At 29.1% G+C, this 24,830-nt stretch overlaps 2 protein-coding genes across 3 annotated transcripts in view; one reads left to right on the top strand and one right to left on the bottom strand.

Annotated features, from left to right (window-relative positions):
* The first annotated feature begins 846 nt into the window (after positions 1–846).
* LOC130891316 (huntingtin-interacting protein 1-like) lies at positions 847–11,286 on the top strand. Its single transcript, XM_057795956.1, has 11 exons — positions 847–1,511; positions 2,201–2,379; positions 2,681–2,763; positions 3,416–3,568; positions 3,704–3,854; positions 8,194–8,502; positions 8,772–9,016; positions 9,073–9,225; positions 9,885–9,985; positions 10,397–10,626; positions 10,996–11,286. Exons 1-11 carry the CDS (start codon positions 1,312–1,314, stop codon positions 11,157–11,159), a joined length of 1,968 nt encoding a protein of 655 aa, XP_057651939.1. The 5' UTR covers positions 847–1,311; the 3' UTR covers positions 11,160–11,286.
* A 6,457-nt stretch (positions 11,287–17,743) lies between these two features.
* The window catches only part of LOC130901869 (dedicator of cytokinesis protein 3), a 67,033-nt gene continuing 59,946 nt past the window's right edge, over positions 17,744–24,830 (bottom strand). For both annotated transcript variants that reach the window (XM_057813519.1, XM_057813526.1), the window contains 7 exons: positions 24,253–24,419; positions 23,774–24,127; positions 23,570–23,712; positions 23,255–23,396; positions 22,999–23,195; positions 21,871–22,067; positions 17,744–21,763 (listed from right to left, as the gene is read on the bottom strand). In XM_057813519.1, coding sequence (XP_057669502.1) covers positions 21,252–21,763; positions 21,871–22,067; positions 22,999–23,195; positions 23,255–23,396; positions 23,570–23,712; positions 23,774–24,127; positions 24,253–24,419 — 1,712 coding nt within the window. In that variant the 3' untranslated portion in view covers positions 17,744–21,251. The remainder of the gene's footprint in view (positions 21,764–21,870; positions 22,068–22,998; positions 23,196–23,254; positions 23,397–23,569; positions 23,713–23,773; positions 24,128–24,252; positions 24,420–24,830) is intronic.

Raw genomic sequence — 24,830 nt, forward strand, 5'->3', positions numbered from 1 at the left:
CAATCGTAACCAAAAACTTTTAGCACGATGTATTGTTTATGTGACAGATCACTTTCTTTTTTTGTGATAGGCCTATATTTTTAAAATTTTCTCGTTCCAATCAGTTGGAACGTGTAGTGATCAATATTGAATATCTTGCATTTTCAACATAGTCGTTTAGCGAAATATTGTGCGCAAACTTAAAATACAAATAATCTTAATTGTTTTCACAATTGTCTATCAATTGAGACTAAGATTACATCATAGGTCCATTTACACATAATTCTATATCTTTTAACGAATGTGATTCCCATCAATATAACCATGGCTAAAAAGTATCACATACTTTTTTGAATGATAAGACCAATTATGTTTATATATTTGGGTATCATGTACACCGCGACCCAGAAGATCTATTATGTCCCCCCTTTTCTGTTGTGGTAATGGGGTTTTTAGTGTTTACATTTGATCTATTAATCTCACTCCTCTTAGAAAGTTCAGAATGTGTGATGTCTCTAGCTGTCAGAGATTTTCGTCTCCTATTTCATAAGCTGCCAGGTGTAATACTCTGGAGTATCTCACACTTCGAGAATGTGGATAGAGGTTTCGTCCTCTGAGTAGCAGAATCTGCACGCCGCATTATCAGTCAAGTGTCCATTAAGGCTACAGTACCCCCTCAGGACTCCTGTTAGTATTCGTAGGTTGTGATAAGACCAAACTACAAATTAGCTCTCCCAAAACAGTATTTTATCATGAACTTTCTACAGTTTTATATTAATTTTGCTCTATTTAAGTTATCTAAAGTTAATAAATTTGTTTTAGAATAGATTGATTGCTTTTTGGCTGTTTTTCCATATTTGTGAACCTCTCATAATATAATGAAAAACCAGCATATGCTTATCAATAAATCAAAGGATTTAAAAAACTTCAACTTACCTTCACTAAAGTCAATAAAAAAATCTTTGAAAACTAAGTAAGCTAAAATACATTTTTGAAAGTGTCTGTAAATACAAAAAAGACAGCAAAAAGCACAAGAAACCCACCAATATAGGTGACGTCAAAGACATAACCTCGAAATGCGAAAATGTTTCCTATGTATTCAGCAGTTCCAATTGGTTGATTCTCATTGCCACCAGTGTAAAAATTTATACAAAAAGTGAATATTATTTCTTTAGGTTGGCAATCATTTGAACAATGTCACAACTATCGTTTTACTAACTATATTTGAAAGTAAGCACTATAAATTTACAGTAAAATATTCTTTTGAACGAACGTATCAATTGTGAAATATTAGATTAAAAGTAACAAACTTTTGACACAATCCTACAAATTATGGACCAAATTGAAACGAGTGAAATGGAGGAAGAAGTCATTGTATCACAAGAATCTCACAACGAAGAAATATCCATTGATACCGCAGAGAAAACAGGTATCCTTAATACACAATCACGTGAAAATGTTGTGGATTTATCCGCTGAAGATGAAATGAAGAAAGAAAGAAAGTTTTTGAGATCACAAGTTGAATTATTAAGGTAATTTTATCCGCTTCCTGGTAACATAACTACTACAAGACGTAAGTGCCAATACAATTTGAGCTATAAAAAATATTTAATTATATAGGATTTACATTTTTTTTATAATGATCAATCAGAATATGTTTGGCGAGTAGAATATCTTTTTAGTGTGCTCATTAATATTTATATTAAAAATTTTTAAGATTCTTTGAATTCATAAATTACATAATTTCTTCAAATAATATAAAAAATTAATACACTGAAAGTTCGTCATGGATAATTTTCAACTCTTTATTTATCTATGATGCTGACCATGCATCCTTAATGTTGAGATGTCAGGACAAATTCTTTGATTTAGAAACGAATTTTATTCTTTCAAAATTGCTTATGACATTTCCTACTTAATTTATTGCATGTAGTTTAGCCAGAGATGAATAGTTAAAAACATGAGTAAATGTAATACGGGATACGACCATCAAAATAACCAAGTAGTCACCATAGATTAAAAATAATGGAGTCAGTTTTCAAAGCTTAATTTTTATGACACAACGTACGAAGCTGAACATCGGTTAATTAGCACGTGACTACACTTTCGCGCTCTTTCTCCTCCAATTAATAAATTTCGCTAATATGGTAGATTCCCTCTAATCACATCTAATACATTTTCATAGTAACGAAATATTTATTCATTGACATATGTGTTATAGACGTGAAATAAATGATTTTATGGTAAATTATGTAAAGGAAGTAACCAAATTGAAAGATAAAGTAGCAGAATTAAAGATTAAACTTGCTACTAAAAAAAGCGAACTAGCACAAGAACGCCATTCAAAAGAAAATCTATTTCAACAATCATTTGATATGGAACAATTTGAAGATTCTGGACGTAAGTAAAATCAATTGAATTCTCTAAATTTCATCATTTTTTTATAATTTATAAGTATTTTTTTAAAGTTTCTGTTGAAATCTGGTGTTATTAAAATTAAAAAGTAATGTTTAAACGTTCGTCAATTTCAGTCAGTTATAAAAGCAACTGACTGATTTGTAACTGTAGTCATGAAAGTTTATACTGTTCGAAATGCGCAAGTCAGATCCACGAAAACTGATTGTTATACCACTCAATTGAATTATTTCAGCAAACAGCTTTGTACAGAAACATTTAAAAACTCTTTCTAATACATTTTTAGAAAAAGACAAAAACGAAAAATTCCTTCGAATTAAGCAGCTATATATTAAACTGAGAGATGAACACATTCAAAAAATTCGAGAGGTAAGTATCCTATTCTACATTCATTATTCACTATAGAAGTTTTCATTTAATTGCGAGTATTTTTGAAGGAACAATTGTGGTTTATCTTTACTAATAGAGAAGTTTCTTCTATCGAAATTGTTCACTTGTTCAGTCATAACCTGTAATAACGAATTCTAAAATTTAGCTTATAATTTCTCATGACAAATCTTCCATTCAGTTACTTATTGCAGTTTTATTTCTATCTATTGATATATTTCCATAGCACTGATCCACTACGTTTATTTTCCTTGGCTCTTTAGTTATTTTCCTTCTTTTCTTTTAACAGTTTTTGAATTCTATAATTTTAGTGTTACTTTCAGATATTAAACTTTTTTTTTCAATATTTCAAATTTTTATATGTGCGCTCTTTGTGGAACCTCTAAATAAGTTGAGTATTGTTATGGAATAGTCTGCAATTTTCTTGAATTCCACTATTTTATGTTTACTTTTGGCGTTAATGGATCTTATAAAATGTTCTCAGTAGAGATTATGATTTATATATACTTTTTATATCTTCTTCTGTATCTACCTCATTATATTGATTTAATTAATTTATATTTGAAGGAGGATAGTTAATGTTACATGTGTTGAATATATATTTTATTTCATTGTGTATTCTATTCTTTTTTAGAAAGCTGACATAGAAAGGAAATTAGTAGATGCTCTTAAAAATTTACATAAATTAGAAATGAAGAACAAAAAGTTACAAGAAGATTTTGAGCAAAAATGTGTTGAGATTTCTACATTGCAACAAGATAAACAACTTTTTATGATAGAAACGCAAGTAAGTAAATTTATGTTTCCAGTTACTGCGATATAATGTTCCATTATAATGAAGCTAATTTTTATGTGAATTATTATAACTTGTAAGTAAATTCATGTTTTAAATTTAACCCGAATATTTACATAAATTTTATAGATGCTCGATCAAATTTTGATAGAGGCTTATTATGAAAGAGATGAAGTTAGAAATGATTTAACTTTCATGTCTCTAGAAAATGAAGAACTTAAGAAAACATCTGAGCAGATGTTCTACAAAATATTGGATTTAGAACATAAATTATCTGAAGGTAAATCTTGTATGATATTTGAAAAATTAAAATTCTGTAGTAGTATAAGGAAACTATTCATGAAATAATAATTTATATGTTCAAGGGTTTGATTTCAATTCAGACTGTGACCATAGGAAATTTCTATGTTGATAGTTAGATTGTATTACTTATTTTGTAAATATTTGAGAATCCTAGGAATTGTGTTACTTATGTTGATGAATTTCATCATCTCTTTTATCAATATGTGAAAGAGTTTTTTTTTCTTATGCTGGATGTTTCTTGTCTGAATGTTTTTGCTAACTTCTGACGTTTTTCACCAAATCTAGATGAATTTATTTTGTTTTTGTTCTATAATGAAGAGAAGCTAGTTAAGATATTTTGTACAAGAAATATCTTTTTAAAAACGAAATTCATTTAATGTAAAATACAAGGTAACAAATTTAGAGTTATGAAGAGATTAATGTGAAAATAAATAGTAATAATATAAAGTTCTTCTATCATTAAAAGCTGACACAGATATTTTTATATAATCTGTGCAAAATAACTCCACATAACTCCTCCCCCCTTTAGTTAGAATGACACCATCAAAGGGGTTGTTAGTTGGCTTTCTTCATCTTCTTTAGTTTAACATGTCTTCAAAATTCCTAAGTTTCTATGGCTAATACAATGAATAGTAGATGTCCTGGAATATTCCATATTGCAGGGTGTACTGTTTGATATTGTATTGGTCCTGTTAATTTAGCTTGGAGTTTCTTTGATTGATTGAAGGTTGATTGTTTCTAATTTAATGGGTTGTTTTGTATATTTTTCTGTTCCAGAGGATTCCCAATCAAATTTTGGTAGTATCAGAGGGTTATTTCTTGAGTATTATATATTATATAGTAGAACAGTGAACAGTAGAACAGTGACAATGTTAAAACCATTTGAGGCAATTTTGCACGCCATCTAGTTACTTTTACGCTCTTTCTTAATAAAATTAATCCTTAGCTTAGTGCCATCTGAAATAAACAGCACTATTTTCAACAACTAATTTTTTTTGGAAAGATCCCAACTAAATGAGAAGTTTTCTTTATCTTCGAAATTCGAACCGACAGTACATTGATAGATAGGGTGTATTTTGAAATATCATGTTTCTAATAATGTTATGTATTCATCTCGAACCGAAAATAAACTTAATCTCAGTATTAATTATTTGTCACCAATTTCAATGTATAAAGAAAAGATTTTTGTAATGATTTCGTGTAACACTAGCATTAATCTGTTAATCACTTAAATTTGGGATAGAAATAAGGATACTTGCACAAAGGTATATAAAATATATGTACTTTCCTTTGGTGACTGAAATAATATGAATTTGATTTTTTTTCGAAATTGTAAGCTGTATATTAAATGTAATAATATATACACTTACCTTAGTAATGAAATATATATCCAAATTCAAAGATTCTCAAATAAAAAAATAATCCAAATGCACAACCAACGAAACTCAACAATAACACAGCGAACACAATACAATAATGAACTCAAATACAACTTTACTATAGGCACCCAAAATAAGAAACTTTGCAACACAGCTTAAGGGTTGAATATAATATTTTAATTAATTTTGGCGCCATCTGTTATTGGGGTTATTCGGCAATCAAAGCTAAGGAAACGCGTAATTCAAGCTACGACGTACAGTAAGAAAAGACGTGCTGTGTATGATATCTTCATAAGGTTAACCTACTATCCTATTCTTTATACAATGGTATTACTGAATGTGGAATTTTCAGCACTAGGAATTTTGATTTGATTGTGTATTCCGTTTAATCAATAGTATGTGTCTCTTATCGCAGTTTAATCCGATTTTGACTGGGACGGTAGGGATGCTAGTATAAGTTTTTCGTCAATTCTTTTAATCACCTAACTGGTCAAAACTGCTGGGCTTGCTTGACAGGTCGGTTTTTTGGCTTTCAATAAGGGGATGACGCAAGGGTCTGCACTGATGTCTTCATGATTTTGGCACAAGTAGAGGTTGTTCAGCTTCGGGCACAGAATTTCCTCATACTGGTGGCTGCTTGTACCAGATATCAAAAAACATTTTTCAGGAATAATCATGGAATTATGATAGGGGAAGCTAATAAGATGAAAGGTTTGGTAATTATCATTTTTTAAGATAGGTAAATGTATTGCAAAGATTATATTAGTTTCTTTGATTACGTTTGTATACAGGCAAATTCATAAAAATATAAGGGATTCTTGAATCTAATGATTTTGTTTTCTCCGTAGATTTTACTTAAATGATCTACTAATTACAATAGTTCGTTAACCGGCATTATTGAAGTATGTAAAACTCCTGAGTGAGCAAACATAATGGCATTTTCTAAATCTTCTAAAAAATTGGTTATTTGATCTAAAGAAGCGTTGGATATATTTATATATATATCTCAAACTTTTTGATATGTTTATGTTTCTAAATCTTCTTGATTTTAGGTTTTGAAAGATATATAGAATTGACTTTTTGATTTTTCTTTAAGTCTTTATCAAAATATGGTATTGGGACTGTCAATTTGAGTATTTATATTTATATAATCAAAATATATCATTCTTTTAAAAACTATCAAAAAAAATTTTAAAATAGAAGAGACCTAAAATCAAGAAGATAAACATATCAAAAGGTCTAAGAAATAAGAAATTTATTTTTCACAATTCAGAAAAATGTTATGAAATTGTTTTGAATTAAAAGTTATATTCAAATATGTAATTACAGCCATTTTATTATGAAAATTCAGGTTTTGTGATTATTTACTAATCATTTCGTATTAATTATTCTGGCGAGTTACATATGAAGTAACAGCTGAAACACAGAAGATAATAAAAACAGTATTTCTTTTCATAATTCATTCTTTATTCTAAAGTTGCTTAATAAACATATATTGTAATTGTAATTACAATAAAAATGGCAAATTTACTAGATCGTGAAGAAAAAATAGAACTTGTGTTAATTGTTGGAGACAATTACAACACACGTAGAGAGGCCGCAAATATTTTTAATAATAGACATCCGCATAGGAACATTAAGCAGTTAACGGTTACAAAAATTTTAAATAAATTTAAGGCTAGTAGAAGTATAGAAAATAAATTTAAGCCGAAAATGGGTCGCGAATGAAGAATGAAGACAATTAATTTGAAGTGCTGTTTTCTGTCGTAGAAGACCCAAAAATATAATTAAGAAAAAGGGCCTCTGCAATCCCAACTACTTCAGTAAGAAAAGATACAGTGGCAAATATATTGAAAGGTAATAAATATCATGCTTACAAATTGCAATTTGTACAGACGTTACATCCAAGAGATTACGATATTCGTTTTGTATTCTGCGCTCTGATCCAAGGAAAGTTGGATGAAGACCCGTTTTTTACAAGAACTATAATCTTTTTCGATAAGGCAACATTTTCTTCAAACGGAACCGTCTCATCACAAAATTGTCGCTGGTGGTCTTAACAGTAATCCAAACTTTGTAATAAAAACTCGGAACCAATATTCTTTTAAAACGAACGTATGGTGTGGTGTGTACAAAAATAAATTAGCTGGAACGTTTTTTTTTTTCAATATTTCTTAAATGCCGCACAATACTTACAATTATTAAAAAATCAAGAATGTAATTTTTTGCATGACCTTCCGTTACAAGAATGTATGACAATTAAATTAATATATTAAACGTTAGAGTACTCCTTGAAAATATGTTTAATGGGAAGGTGATTCACAGGTATTCAGATATTTTTTGGCCTCCTAGGTCTGCTGATTTGACTCCCCTTGAATTTTTCTTATGGGGCTATTTGAAAAACAGCAGGTTTATCAGCGAGGACCATTTGATGATTTAGACTATTTGGAGATGATTATTTCTGAAGAATGCCAAAAAACTACTCCAAATATGATACGGAAAGTATTACAAGAGTTTGACAAAAGAACAATCAAATGTTAAAAAAAAAGAAGATTGTTCAAAAACAGTAATAAATAGAAAGGTTATCATATTTTTAACAGGTAAGAGAGATAAATTGTATCCAGCCAGAATTATTAATTCGGAATCATTAGTAAATAATCATAAAACCTGAATTTTCATAATAAATGGCTGTAGTTGCATATTTGAATATAACTTTTAAATCAAAACAACTTTACTCTATAACATTTTTCTGAATAATTGTAAAAAATAAAGAAACCTCGTATATATATGCAGAACTTATTATCAAGAATAACTTTTTTTCATAAAACCACTAACAAAAAAGGTTTTCTATATGGTTCCAACTTAAGTATAGACACACATTATATAATTTAATTTATAATGTTTATAAAATTTAGGCTTGCTTCTTATTCATTTTAGAACGAAACCAGTCTCGGAATTGTTTGACAAATGTTGTATTGAAATCATTAGATAGTCTTGAAGATATGATGAGACATGCCATCCAAGAAGTTGATAACCCTGCTTTAACAATAGTTATCTGCTCGACAGATTATTTTAAATGTTTATCAAAAGGTTGTATTAGCTCTTTAGAGTATTGTTCAAATATTGCAGAAGACGATTATGCTAGTATTATTACTGTTGCAAATAAAATTACTCACAAGCATGTAAATTATATATTACAAGGCAAAGCAGTGTGCAATACAAGTCCTGACATTTCATTTGGTGAAAGTAAGTTCATAATAATTCTATCAATAAATTAATTTGTGGCTTCTTTTTTTGTTTAATATATAAATTTTCTTTAAAAGCTCTCCCTCGCCCAAAATAAAGAACTAGAGGTATCACATTGGATATGTGATGTTTTTGAATTTACAGATTGCTCAAGAGTATTTCTATACTGTAGTTCTTAAGATAATACACACAGTTCATAATTCCATATTTCTTAAAACTTTCCATTTTATCATAATTGATCTTTATAGAGTAAAAATGATCATTTTCAGAGGTAGCTGAGATGTGTAAAGAGTTAGGTGTTATAATTTTAAACATCCTTGAAGCTTTAAAATATAACAAAAACCCCAAAGCAATAGTTAAAGAAGCCAAAGAAAAAATAGGAGAATTAAATGCTTCAGCAGATAATATAGATATATCTATTCTTGGAGAAAAAGAAGATACTCTAGTTAACATGCTTGAAAGTGAAATGACAGAAATGGACAAGGCTATTGAAGAAGCTGCTAATCGAATTCAGGCATTTATTTTCACAAAATTGATAATTGTATTGTTTTCAATTTTCATAATTTTTAGGATATGTTGACCAATTCACGGGCTACCGATTCTGGTATAAAATTAAAAGTCAATGAAAAGATATTAGATTCTTGTACCAAATTGATGCGAACTATTAGAATTTTGGTTAACAAATCGAAATTATTACAAGCTGAAATTGTTGCTCAAGGCCGGGTATGTATATTTGCTCGATTTGAGGATTGACCACAAAAAATTCAATTTAGAATATTTGTCCTAATGCCAATACCAACTCTTTAAATAAATAATTACGAAACTGTTTTGATTAGGAAGCTCATATTTTGGAAACGATTATGAGATTAATTCATTTCATATCATCATTTACCCCTCTTCAAATGAATAAAAGTTTCTTAGTTTTGGAGGATAAATGAGGGTTATTAACACATTTTCTCAAATAATTTGAAGAAATTATTTTTAAGATTATTTCCTTAGACCAAACAATGCTGTTGTAATAATATTATAGATATTACCGTTTTCGATTTTAATAAATAAAAAAGGTCTCGTCTCATGTAAAAACTCATGGAATATGAACTCCACAATAAAAATCATTTGACAAGTGTTTCAAAAAATGAGGTTCTCAATTCTCCCTTTTGGAGGTTTGTATCTACCTCATTATTCTGTTTTAGGGTACATATTTTTTTTTGTTTTATTGGTTCTAGAACAATTTTAGACCGCTTTATATATTTATTAAATATTTGGACTAGAATGGAATCCTTTTTTTTATAGATTTGGCTATTAACATAGATATTTCATAATGTTGCAAATGTTCATTTATTTAGTGGTGTTTTCATGGTTTTCAATTGTTGCTTTTGTAGGGAACAGCTAGTGCAAATGACTTTTACAAAAGGAATCACCAATGGACAGATGGATTTACATCAGCTGCTAAAGCAGTAGCGCTTGCTGCAAAATGTTTAATGTAAGTTGCATGATTTTTTTAATATAATTACCAATGATACTAGGGTACTAGGTAAATATTCAATATAATTAATGCTTTCTTTATTTAATTTTTGCTGTTAATTGAAATTAACTAATTTTTTACATTAAAAGTGTTCAATTTTGTTTTATTACCTTCAAAATATCATTTCCTGACCATTTAGTTTAAAATATAATTCTAATTTTTTTGTTTATTAAATTGTTATTTATTATATTTTTGTTTCATAAAGCCTATAATATATAATCTTAAATTAGCCAAATGTGAATTTCTGTAACCTTTTTTAAATATCCATAACTGACAATTACAACAAATAAACAACTTCATTATCTTTTGTTAATAGTAATTCTATATTATTTCACTTGGAAATGACTGATCCAAATTGGATATTTTCAGAGTGGCTATAGATGAAGTTGTTCAATCGAATGGAAAATTGGAACAATTAGTAGTAGCAGCTCATGAAATTGCCACAACTACAGCCCAATTAGTTGTAGCCAGTCGAGTTAAAGCAGACAGAAATAGTCAAAATTTACAAGAATTGACTCAAGCGTCTAAAAATGTTAGCGAAGCAACCGGAGCTGTTCTAGCTTCAGTTAACGATTGTAGTCAACTTATCGACGAATCAGGTAAAGTACATTGATATAAATGATCAAAATGTTCTCCACATAGTTTTTGGCAATACTCTGTCTAGTACAACTACATATTTTGGCTGTCAAATTTCTATATCCCATTGAAGGTAAATCTCCTACTTATATGATCACTTTTTGAGGGTTCTGATTATATTATACTCAACGTATCTCATCCATTGATCCCTCGTCTCTCAATGTAAATTAAATGATTTCAAAAAAATAGCAAATTACCATTCTTCCATTAATCATCAGTTAGTTCCTGTACAATAGTCAATTTATATGATAGAAGTTTCCTTTTATAGATACACCTTAAAACAGTTGTACAGGTCATGGCTACTAAACATTAAGTATACATGTTTTTTATAGAGGATATGGATGTTTCAAACTTTACCCTCTATGAAACAAAGCGACTTGAGATGGAGTCACAGGTACAAGTGTTGGAATTAGAAAAAAAATTGGAACAAGAACGTTATAGATTTTCCAAACTAAGAAAGCATCACTACCAATTGACAGGAGAAAGTGAGATTTGAATTAACTTCCCCATAAACTGTTTATTTTATCCAAATTTTTATAAGGATTCACTTTGAGAAGAAAATATTATTTTGGTTTCTATTTCTAGAATGTTCATTTTATTTTATAAATATATTTTTTTATTATATTCTCTTAATATTTTTTCCCATGAAATTTTCTTCTATAAATTTACAAAAAAAAATGAATAGCTAGGTACATTTTTTATTTAGGATTGATATTAGATCAGAAATTATTGTAAAAGAACCATATTGACCACATGATTGAAAAAATTAGTATACATAGAGTGTTGGTGAGTCAAAATAAATTTTTTAATGAATAAAAATATATTAGACTCATATTATCTGAAGATTCCGCAGTCAATATAATATCGCTCATGCGTTTTGTTTGCTTTTATATTTTTTAAAAATTTCATTCAGTATTGGCCTACGGACAAAACTGAAATCTATTTCTTGAAAGCAAAATGAAAAATATTCCACTGAATGCCTCCTACTTATTTTAAAGAGGCAACACACATTCCAAGTCAGTGTGAATAAAAAGCTCATCACAACATCTTAACGGGTATTCGAAAGCTAGGAAGGTAATGTGAAAATTTAAATTAAAACAAATTATTTATAAAACTCGCAAATCTGCAAATTTTTCTAAGCAAATCATACACACCTAGCATCTCAAAAATTTTGAATCAATGAAAACTTGCAAAATATGGAACTTTTTCCATTCAACTTTCTATTTCTTCCTCTTTCTAATATTGCACTTCAATTTAAAACAATTATTGTACTTTGTTTTCATACATTTGGACTGAATAAATCAAATTCAAGTAAATTTTGTAATTTATTTAAAATAAAATCCATATTATTTATCAAAAATGTATTACTAGAAACTTGCTACAATTTTTAACGCTGTAATCTGCTGCTTCAGTTTATATATAAAATCACCTATTTATTTAATTTCAAGAAACTATATAATTTCAAATGTAAAATAATAACAGTAACTCATGCATATGCGTTTGAAAGTATCAACTCATTTATTCTTATTTTTGTAAGTGAATTTAATGAGGTTTTTGGATCGTTTTGGTGTGATTATGTGGATTGTAAGGAATCTGGGAAACTGCATTTTTTTGCATATGGAAAAGAAAGTATTTTTTCTGGTAATTCTGCAAGGTTTCTGTTAAAAATGATACATTGTAATCATTAAGGATATTTAAAATCTTGATTCGGTAACATGGTTATGGTAACTTTATTAGTATAAGAAAAAGTTGCACTACAAATTCTTTATGACGGTATAGCTTATAATTAGATTGTTAAATAGTTCGATTCTCCAAGTTTAATTCTTATCAACGTGAAATCATTTTTTTTTTCTATAGAAAATTATATTTTGAAGCAAAATCACCAATTGCGGTATTCACAATTCCAATGGTTCTATTGGATGAATTTTCCAAAATAGTTAATAAAATCTGATATATTTTTTATTAATGGTCGACATCAGCTGTTACAACATAATTATGTAATGTTATTTTTTCTAAGTACTCCAGTAAATCAATTGAATTTAAAATAATAAAGAATATATATATATATATATATATATATAACATTGGCATATTTTATCAATACTGAAACAGCAGGTTTTACAAAGACTAGACTACTTCAAATAATTCACAGTTTGAATATATATATATATATATATATATATATATATATATATATATATATATATATATATATACAGTACATACATTTAATATGGTATATAAAACAATAGTAGTTTCTGGTAAGTTGAAAAAAATAGCACCAGTTTTACATATACTGAAAAATTCGATGTTATTTGGTCTGTATCAAATCAAAAAATGGCCTTTAGTTGTTACATTGTTTTTTCTTATTAATGGAGAAAAACTACAATGTATTGAAGAAATTACAATTTTAGCTTCAAATGAAACTAACAAATATTAAACACAGACACAAAGTAAACATTTAGTAGTCAGTAAAGCACATTAGAAAATAATCTACGCAATCATTAGAATTATCAATTATATTGGCTAGTGTGTTAGGTAGTTCTGATTAAATCTACTTCTTATGTATTAATATAGGACTGACAAATTCAAAAATGTAAAATAACTAAAAAAATTGAATGAAAGCAAATTATAATAGTAATGATATATTGTAATCCAAAATGAACATAAAGAAACGGTGAAAGTACAGTCAGAAGAACTGTTTCGAAAAACGACAATGCACTGGAGAAAAAGTAGTAGAGATTTATTCAAAATTGTGGAAAAAAAATTGAAATAGACCAGCTTAAAATTAGTGCAAAACAGAATATTTAATTATAAAACAAACCCTCATAATCAGAATAATAATATTATGAAGAATAATAAAAATCATACTAAGTAAAGTTTAAAAAAAAGGGTCAATCAATGATTTATCAAATGTTTTCCATGTATTCCATGTAATACCAAATACCTTTACATTCTTATCACAAATTGACAAAATTCTTAAGGATTTGTCATTCTAGAAAATTTTATAGACAAAGCAATTTTTTTTCAGTTTGCATTAATATAAATATTGTTAAAAAAATAGAACTATTATTCATTCATATTGGTTCTTAAAAATTTGTAGTGCAATAAAAAGTATGTAATTTCTCAACACGTTGATTGCCAAAATAACAAGCGATAACTATAAATATAATATAAAGAAAATATAAATATAATATATAGAAATTAAGGTAGTGAGTGTTAGAAAAAATACTATTTTACTCAAATTTTACAAATTAAAAAGTTATTTTATTCCGATTTATTTTTCCTGATTAAATTGAACATAGTAGCTAAGGTGTTTTTTGCTATAGAATATCATCTTGTGTACTTTACATACATTATTATAGAAATCTCTAACTTGGAACAAAGCATAATAGTTGTACAAACATTTTGACAAATACATTGCAGTTATTACTTTTTAAGAAAATGATTTATATTCCTATTAGTAATCTACATTTTCGATCTTAAAGGACTTATTTAAAAGAAGTCAGCTTGTGTCCATTTACGTTGATTTAGCTAAAATCATTGAAGATTTTGGTAGAAATAAAGTCTCTAGATTGATTCAATACTACCAGACAAATAATTTCATGGAAATCGGATATTTGACTTGGTATTTTTGTGAAAAAATTTTCCTTCTTGAGAGCAATGTGTTAATAATTATTAAGCTCATTTGTGCAATTGTGGGAACATCAAAAAACTTGTTAAGTGATATAAACCATCCAACTGTAAGTATAAAAAACATTCTGTTTATACTGATAAGAATAATTAATTTTTATTCCACCACGGTTAAAATTTTGTTCGAAAATCACAAGAGTTGGAGATATTCAATATTTAGATCACATTCGATCTACAAATTCTAAAGATAAATTTCGAACCCGGATGCTGAAGTACTACAGGAGTCATCAGAGGCGTGTACTAGATGTAGGGAAGTACACTACATAATGAAAAAACTGTACAGGTTAGTTAGTTAGTGTAGTTAATCTGAAAAATAGCGATGCACATTAAAGGCAGTAGTATGCTTTATAAACAGTCATAGACATTATCATGTAACAAATTTTGAACCTGAAGTAGACCCGAATTATTTGAAAAATTATTAACACAATGTTATTGTTGTGAAACTAAATTCGGGTCAATCTAGTGCTTATTCATAATTCAAAATTTCGGTGACTGTCAACGCAGTGGACAGCATTCTTAAAAAGGACAGGGAAATGCTAAACCCAGTTCACGTGTTGATACAAACTTTTTATGAAGACAATTATATGTCCATGTATAAGATGCTTTTTGGAAAATATGAGTACTCGGTCTAAATGTCTAAATAAAGTAAATAATTTAACTGTATTCTTGAGCTAGTATCAATTTGATATACTCTGCATTAATGAGCATTGGCTCGATATAGATAGTTTAGAAAGTATCAAATTGAGAAGTTACTCATTAGTATCTAGTTACTGTAGATTTTCTAGAAAATTACATGGTGGGGTAGCCATATTTACATCTCAACATATTAATATGAGTTCTGCTGAAATAAAACACAAACATTGTGCCTTGTTAGCCATATACGGATCAACCAATTAAAGGCAAATTATATATATTTGTGGATCAGCTACAGAATGTCATGGATAAGTTATACATAAGATACAAAGCTATTATTATCATGGGTAATGTAAATATACTCTTGAAAGATGATTGTGAGTACTCAAAGATTTTGAAAAACATGTTACGTGCATATGGTGTGATACAATAGGTTCGTATGCCGACTAGAGTAACTTCCAATACTAGTTCCTGATAATACTATAACAAACTTACATGATGATAATGTGTATGTATGAGTATACGAGCGAATAGTGTCAGGTCCTGTTGGTACTTAATTAATCGGAAATACTCGATTAATCGAGAATAATCAATTTATCGAAGATTGATTCTTTTTCATAATTTACACACTTTTGTACTTTTTTGTGGTCCTGCAACCTGTAACTCAATATTCTGTTCTGTAGGTATACTGGATCCAAAACTTGACATCGTCAACTTCTTTTTTTTTTCTTTGCAGAAACTTACCTATTAAGAATACTCTCTCTGAGAAAAGAATAATAAGAAATATTTCTATTGTTTAGTTTTATTTTGGTGGGAATCAAATCACAATGTTATTTTTCAACTTTATAGCTGCCGTAATCAAGAAATATTTGTTTTGAGTTCTCGATCTCTTTGGCCCACATTGTATTAAATGGATCACAATTATTGATTATATTAATCAATTACATAAAATTAAGTTAGAGCCCACTCCCTTTTAATTAATCTCTTTAACCAAATACAAATACCTACATATTGATAATTAAATATATAACATTTAAGTAAGTAAATCTCTTAAATTTTTTACAAACCTATAATAATGGACATTACTAAAAGCTGATACTAAACGCTGACTTTACTACTACTAGAATTACTAACTCCAATTCAAAACATTTCAGAAACTCTGCCTGGAGAAAATTATGTAACGGGATCTACCATTCTACCTATTTCTTTGGAATTAGGTAAAACATTGGTAGATGAATACTATGAAACTGAAACTTGCAAGCCTAAATCTAAAACTAAAGAGTTTAGTTTGAAACAAGCCCATTAAGAGCTAGTGACAAATTATAACTTTTAATTAATAATATATAAAAGAGATTGTTGTGTAAGGTGGAGCTTGTGGACAACATCCTGTGAGAATTTGGTTTTATAAAATACAATGTTACTTGCCTATTTTCATTCTCAAAAATGCATAATGGTTTTGGTACAGTTTAATTGAATTTAAAAGAGTTTTTAAGTGGCTTTATTACTAAGTAAAAGACTGAAATAGTTATTTGTATGGTTAGGCCGCGAAATATCTTTTTAACGTACAGTTATCGCCGAGACCGCTTGCGGGCGAGGCAAGATAATCTTGAGGTCGTTGAAAAGTTTCGCGGCTATGGCATACACACTATTTTTCGTACAGTCGTTAAAATAATATAATAATAAATTTAACGATTAAAAATTTTTTTCTGTATAATTATTTTAACATAATTAAATATCAGAATCTTACTTCCAAATATCTTCTGTAGGTTCATTATTTGGTTTGTTTTTATTGGGAATCAAACCATAATGTCTTCTGTATGTTCCTAGTGGTATACTCGCTCTTTATCTTGTTTTTTGTAGGAATCAAACCACAATCGTTCTTTTGAAGCTTTATTTCCGATTTTCGATTAATCGAAAATAATCGATAATCGATTATATTTTTTGATAATTGCCCAGCCCTACTTAACAACCGAGCAGGTAAACAAGTAGATACTGTAATATATAAAAGGTAGAAACTAAATACATTAGTTTAGAAACCATGATGAGATAACAGTTCTCTATGCTATAAGACCAATGAAAGTAAACAGAAGTTTTTAAGAATATGTACAATAGTGAAAGAGGAAAATCAATGGATAAGAGGAAATCAAAGAAATAAAATTAATCTAGAGGGGACTCACAGTTGGAGAAATTGATTTGAAATAGTCAACATAAATATTAACATATGACAGATTGAAGGGGGAAATGTGTATTAGTTCGTTTGTTCGTAAACATTGGTTATAGAAAAGGCACCAGAAAATGTAGTTGATAATATATTTTACAACAAATGGACACATGCTTAGGTTTATTTTAGAAATAGTATGGCAAAACTATCTTAAAAATATATTTCTTTAATCTTATTGTAAGAAACAGCTTGATAGTTTCAATTCTTTGGTCCAACAGATGACCTGCACTCGTAGCTAAAGATTCATCTATGATCTACCATAAGAAACTGCTTAAGGTAATTTCAAATTGTTTTAGTTAGGTTAAGCTAACATTTTAATTTACATACTAATACTTTCTAAATCCATGGACTTTTATAATGAAAAGATATATTAAAATTCTATGCGTAGTACGAGAACAGCTTAATTTGAAAATATATAAAATGTATAATATCAATGCCAATTATTTGAGTATTGAATTTCCTATAATTAGCTGCCTCTAAAGGAAGTCAAATTGATCGCTTAAACGAATTCTAGATAAGAAAAGAGCTGTGTACTGATATATAAAAATGCTTTATTTTTCGAAACTCGATCATACTTACTACATAAGTGTTTACAATATTAGATTGCAAAAGGAAATCGACGATAGACCAATTATTGAAGATACTTAATATCCCCGGATCAGACTTTTACATAAAAAAAATGAACAGCTTGATTAGGTCTAACCGTCAATTGAATATTTTCACGATTACTGAAACTGAAAGAATTTGTAAATTAATCATAAACATGCATTTTGCTTTATCTCTGGAAAGGTTTCTACCAATCCTGGTGTTAGACCATCCTTCTTATTCGCCAAAAAATTCTAATGAATAAATATAAACCTATGTTGTAGCACACAATCTTCAATTCACTAATTGTATTCGAAGTGAGTGAATTTTCACAAATTTGTAGAATTTATTTTTGGCAGTACAGAATGTTCGAGTGGAAAGTTCTTTAAATAGATTAAAATCGTTGATTGTTACCTCCATGAATTTGTGGATTGTCCATATTACATTGATATTTATTTATTTTCATGTAAACTGTCATTAAAGTAATTATATTTAGTTCAGTTAGAATTTGACAGATTTTATCTGTGTATACAAATGTTTTCTAGATACCTATGATTAAAATTTGAGCTTGATGAATATATTGATCTTAACAATTATAAATAGACCATGATTCAGGAAAGTTCAATAGTTCTGGATTTGGAAATTATAAAAATTGGCACAATTAATTAAGTGGAGTAGTCTATACTACCATTGTTTATGATACACTTTCTATATAATCTAAAAATGGTTTGCCTACAATATGAAAATAGAAATTACAAAATATGTTTGAAAGATTCACGCCAATAAAAAATACATTATAGGAATATTCAATAGGGAATGGATAAATATACTAATAAAAAGTTTATAAACTACATTATATTCTTAGTCCTGGCTCTGTAAAACTACTTCTACTTTGAAATTTATTTCATTCACAACCATTATGAAACGTATAAAGTAAAATATCAAAAAGATTCAATACAGAAAATATAAAAACCTGCATACTATTACGGCAGTTCAGTTTTTATTAATTAGATTAGGTAATCGATAAGCATGATTCATTTTCCAGTTGAAGCCTACGCATTATCTGAAAAATTATTGATACAGTTGATTCTCGTTTAAAAACTTTTACAACAAAATCTCATCAAGATTCTAACAGAAAAACTATCAACTTATACTAAATATTCAATTTCTGACTCGAGCTGTCGGATAATTATCAACACTAATATAGAAAAACTAATTTAATGCAAACTTTGAATAACAAAAATATCGAGATGCTTTCAAACATTATTATTTACCCATTCATAAGACACATCACCAGAAATTGAAATTGCATACCAGAGAATAATTGAAACAGTTTCATCAAAATAATTCTCGACTTATTACAAATGTGTTATGATAGTTTTTGCAAAGTTGTAGATTGTGGTGATTGGCAGAGATGTGACGTTATTCAGATACACTAATGGAAATTTCAACCGTAATTACCTAAACAGTAATAGTGAACATACTCTTTACACTACCACTACACCACCACTCACAATCACAAGCGCGTTTCAATAACCAAGTTATCGAAACTAAGAGACTGAAACTTCCTTGGCGAGAATCTTCATATTTATTCCTTGACTACTAAACTATAGAGTGGGCTGTAAGAAATTGACCTTTGTCCTTATTGAGCTTTTCTTACATTCAGCAATTTCACTGCTTTCAAATGCATCTAAAAATTTATTATTTGATACATTTTTTAACAATTTTACGACATTAATATTTATGCCACAAACGGTGATAGGCCGTTTGTGGCTGAGCTGTTCATAAAAAAACTCATTTTTAAAAGCAAATCGTAGACGAATTCATTTTGGAACTCTATTCAAAATATCCATCTATAAAGTTCACCTATGAAATAGAAAATAATGGACGGTAACACTTTTTAGATACTTTAGTAATTGGAAATAGTAATAGGCTGGAATTTGATGTATTAAGCAAACACACCGCTACGTGCAGTTACATCCTGGCTGATTCTTTTCATTGTATCCCACATAAAGTGTCCAGTCTCCATTTCTTGGTACATCACACTTTCCACTTAACAATTTTCCTTGAGAATGTTGCTGTACTCAACGGTTATGATAAAAGAATTGTGAATGGATTAATTAATCGTCATACGTTTAAGAAATCTCTCTGTGAATCCATTTTTTTCCAAATTCAAAGTGAAAAACAAGAAAAATTTGTTTTGTAACCTTTCAATCCTGTTTATTCAAAGAGATTGGAAGGAATATTTAACAGAGTGGGTTTTAAATTTTATTATAAATCCAACAACACATTAAAACAATTGTTGGGTAATCATAAGGATAAAATACAAAATTTGGAAAAGAGTGGTATATATGAAATTAGCTGGGGTGATTGGACGGGAGGTATATTAGGCAGACTAAGAGATCCGTTATTGTCCGGTTTAAAGAGCACATAACTCATTTAAAATATCGACAAACCAAAAAATCGATCACGCTGCCGGTCATAATCATGACATAGATGTTAATAATGTAAAATTGTTGAATTTGAAAGCACTGAAATTGCTAAATGTAATGAAAGCTTAAATAAGGACAAAGGGCCAATTACTTACAGCCCACTCTATAATTTAGTGGTTAAGGAATAAATGTGAAGATTCCCGTCAAGGAGGTTTTCACTGGAATTAATTTTCGCGGGAGAAGGTTTATTGTTGAAAAAATGGAGTATAAAACAGGTAAGTCAAGTTATTAGGCTTTAGTTTACCTTCAGTCGCTGAAGACGATAACTTGGTTATCGAAACCCGTGTCAGACAGTGTAATTGTGAGTGTTGATGTAGTGGTAGTGTGAACAGTGTGTTCAGTATGAATATCACCTACAGTTCCAAAAATTCCAACTTAGACCTAAACAGTAACGAGAAATTTAGCCTGAATAATCCAGAAGAAATATCGATGTTTTGGCAACACTAACTAATTCAAATTGAATATAACATTTACTTCGGTCATAAGATAACTGTTGAGGAATTCACGACTGACAAATCGAAATTTTTGTCGGCAATTTAAGATAATTCACATTTAGTTTTTTTGAGAAATCAACAGAAATAATGATCATATTCAGATTGGAATAAATTCCAATAAGATATAACACAGCGTACATTGCACTACATCCTACTGTACGTACATTAATTTTGTAGGCAGTAATACCGGTAGTGATGCAGTATAGAACTATTTTTTATGAAGTGAAAAATATGATTAGGGACAGGATGGCTTCCATAATCTCATCTTTAAAAACATATGCTATCGGTATAAACTCATCAATACTATTCGTTTAAAATTAATTTTTTACCCAAGAACAAATTCAATAAAATATGTAAATGAGTACAATAAAATTGAAACCAATAACTTCTATGTGTCTTACAGAGCATAACTAAATCATACAAAAAAACAAATCACAGTGAATATAATAAAATTACGCGAACGCTACCAATTAGGATTCGGGATTTTTTTCAGTACTTTCCGAAGTATCATTCTCATTGTGTATTCCAGGACATGAATAACCTTCAACAGGACTTTGTACATCCAGTTCTTCGCGGCGCTTAGGCCTTTCCAGACTTCCTCCTAAATCAAAACTGGAATTTAAGGAACAAATTGTTGATTTTGGAGGTATGGGAGGAGGATTTTCGTTTTCTGCTTTTGGACTTGGACTGTTATTGATATTCATTTCAGCTTGATGTGTTCGAAAATCAAAATCCTCATAGCTAGCAGTATTAAAATTATTCATTGCAGGTTCTGTCATGCTTATCCCAGAGTCACGAAGATCGTGACTATCTACATGTGTACTAAGACTGTTGGTTGACGTAACAAGGTTAGTTTCTTGACCAGAATCTTCCAATGGAAGATACTCTACACTGCACATAGATTGTGTTGTTTTCTTTTGACCTCTCTTAGGAATGTTTGGAGGCGTTTCGTTTGGTAAGCTGTGTACTCGTTTATCTGGAGCTGAAAAAAATCATTTTCATCACATGAATTTAGGTAACTATCTTTTCAGCATTCATTTGAATGTTCATATAACGTAGTTAAGATCAAATCAAAATTTTAACACTTACTGTGTGATCTTGGCGGAAGTGGAGGTGCTTCTTCTGTGTTACCACTTTCTGGCCAAGAATTCCTTAAATGTTGATTATCTGTAGGAGTCATTGATAACGCATGTCTAAGCAGTCTTGGAGAAGGTGGTTTTGTCAGAGACCTTTCTCTTGAATGCGTCGGTTTTGGAGGAAGTGGCAAATCACCAGATTCAGCATCCCTAAAGTGAATTCAAATATCATAATGCTCCAAGTCGATATGAAGGTGCATTACAATCCCTATTTTAATCAAATTGTAAATTTGTATTTGGTCTGTCGTGATTATTCAGAATATCAATTGATTCTCGTTCTAATAGTTTTGATATATTTATACACAATTCATTAGGAGAATTGACGTGGAAATTATCAAATTGTATACCATAAATGATTTAATTGTATATATTTTTTTAAATTGTAATGACTAATTTTTCAACCACCATTCTTTATCACACAATAGTATGAAATAGTTGAAAACAAACATAGTGAACTACAAATATTTCATTTAAGAAAATTACAAAATAATGAAATATAATCCGATATTTCATTATCGAAAAATTATATGGAAAACTTTACAAAAAGATAAAATATTAACATACCAAATGAAAATGGAAAATAATAATCTTGAAGATTATCAACCCTATAAGCTATTAGTCTGTCAATGAACCAATCTTCCCACTTATTTTTCAATCACAATTTTAGATAAAATCTCTACTTTTCCTGTCACTTGTTTTGAAAGCCTCAATGCATAATTGTTATGGTTGACATGTTTTCAACAAACACGTAAATCTTTTGAATATAGTAGTTCCTGTGAACCACTGCTTTAATAGATTATATATATATATATATATATATATATATATATATATATATATATATATATATATATATAATTGTTTTCGGGCGTGTAGTTACAAATTTCAACAGCTGTACTCAAAGAACCCAATCGCTAGTGGTGACAACTTTGAGCACATCTTCATTGGAATAATTTGTAAACCAAAATTGACATATAACTCTTTGCAATGGTAGGTAAATACTACTGCTAGATATAGGACAAGTATATGTTTTTCATTATTCACTTCATAAATATTACTTAAAACGTTTTCAATAAATTACCTAGACTTCATAGATGGTAGACTTCCACTATTATATTCGACTGGTCCTCTTGTAGGAGTTCTTAATTCAGCAAAACTCGGATTATTGAATCCTTGAGATCGAGGTCTGCATTCTCTTTGTGGTATCGGTGGTGCTATACTATTAATAGGCATTGGTAAAGACAGATTTTCTCTATTTAAAGTTGATCGTTCATTTTCCTAGAATTACCAAATCGTCGTTTCAGTTTCTCACATTTCACTAGAACTAGATAACTTACTGCGGGTTTTGTATAAATATTATCATATTCAGCTGTATGGTGGTCTACTAGATGTCCATAATTACCACTGGACCCTGAAGATCGGTTGCTTCCATTTTCCATTAACAACCTTTTTTCAGTAGGTACTGGGGGAAGAGGAGTACTAAAAAGAAAATTATTTAATGTGAATTATGGTAAATGGTATTTTGGTGAAGTTGTCTAAGAATTAATTGATATTATTCCCCAAACTGGGTAAAATAAATATTATTTTAGAGATATTCCAAATCTTTGAAACAATATGTTTAATTGTGATCTGTAAGAATTGCAAAAACTTACTTTACAATACTATTGGTTGCTTGTTGGTTGAAAGAGCCTAGACTTTCTTTCAACTGAATAAATCTTTCTAGAAGCCTTTGATGCAGGGGTTGAACACTCTGGGGTGCTAATTTGCCATGCAAAATCAAACCTTCTTGAATGACCTGTAAACATATTGAATTATCATTTTGAGCTGTTGATAATTCATTAATACTAGTAACTTACGCTAGTTGCGTTAATAATCAATTCTCTTAGAGTTTCAGCATACACTTTATGTTCTGGATATAGTTTTGCAAATTCTTTGGTGAAAAATGCTTGTTGGTATTTGCTTAATCCCCCTTGTACATTAGCATCTATTATACCCTGTAGTCTCATTGTAAACGGATTCAAATTTCTTTTCGGGTCCATAGAATGTATAGTTATCAACTGTCTCAATTCATTTTCCACGTTACGCATTGTTTCACAAGCATATTGAACTGGAGGAATTTCTTCAGTTTGACGATCAATAACTTCAAACCAGCGCAAAATTCCAGGAAGTACATTGCTGATTTCTAAAATTGTTCTCTCTATCCAGAGAGTCTGAAAATAGACAGTTTGTATACTTTGGAACAAAATATCTACATCCACGTTACGACTGGTATAGAAATTTATCAATACACCAATGGCACTATAATACTGAATTGATAAAAAATATCTATACTCACTTTAATTTCATTATCCTTGTCAATAATACCCTTATGGACTGGACGGTCGCATTGAAATTTGCGAACATCGTTGTAATGATAAAATCTAGAAATTTTTTCGGGAATATCGGACGCCAAAATAATAGGATTCGGTTCAGGTATTGGTTTCACGTTACAAATTTGAATATCTATAAAACTGTTAAGAAAAAAGAATCTCTAGATATTAATCAGACAATGTTAAGTTGGAATTTCAAGAATTGTCGGTGATATTTATTTTGAACCCACTGTTTACTATCATTACACCAAACTAACAATTACACTCTCTGATACATATTTCGATAATCAGTAATCGTCTACAGAGATTGATTTAGTGTTGAGGTAATAAACAATGTTCATTACAGACCGTGCATTGTTGAAATTTACATTTAATTACATTCGACAAATTTATATAGAACAAAAAATATTTAAAACTGGTACAAACTCGAATACGTAGATTCTAAAGCTATCAAATATATAAACTCAAACAGAAACACTTGACCAAATCCATCTTTTCCACAATGCATCCCTTAAAGTACAAAGCATTCAGGACCTATTTCTCT

The sequence above is a fragment of the Diorhabda carinulata genome, chromosome 1 (assembly GCF_026250575.1).
Source record: "Diorhabda carinulata isolate Delta chromosome 1, icDioCari1.1, whole genome shotgun sequence".
In the NCBI taxonomy this organism is placed as follows: domain Eukaryota; kingdom Metazoa; phylum Arthropoda; class Insecta; order Coleoptera; family Chrysomelidae; genus Diorhabda; species Diorhabda carinulata.

What these genes read in the sequence shown, in the direction of transcription:
- LOC130891316 (XM_057795956.1), top strand. Translation starts at nt 1,312, where the DNA reads ATGGACCAAATTGAAACGAGTGAAATGGAGGAAGAAGTCATTGTATCA. An exon ending in TCACAAGTTGAATTATTAAG is followed by an intron (nt 1,512 to 2,200) that starts GTAATTTTATCC and finishes TATGTGTTATAG; the next exon opens with ACGTGAAATAAATGATTTTA. An exon ending in ACAATTTGAAGATTCTGGAC is followed by an intron (nt 2,380 to 2,680) that starts GTAAGTAAAATC and finishes ATACATTTTTAG; the next exon opens with AAAAAGACAAAAACGAAAAA.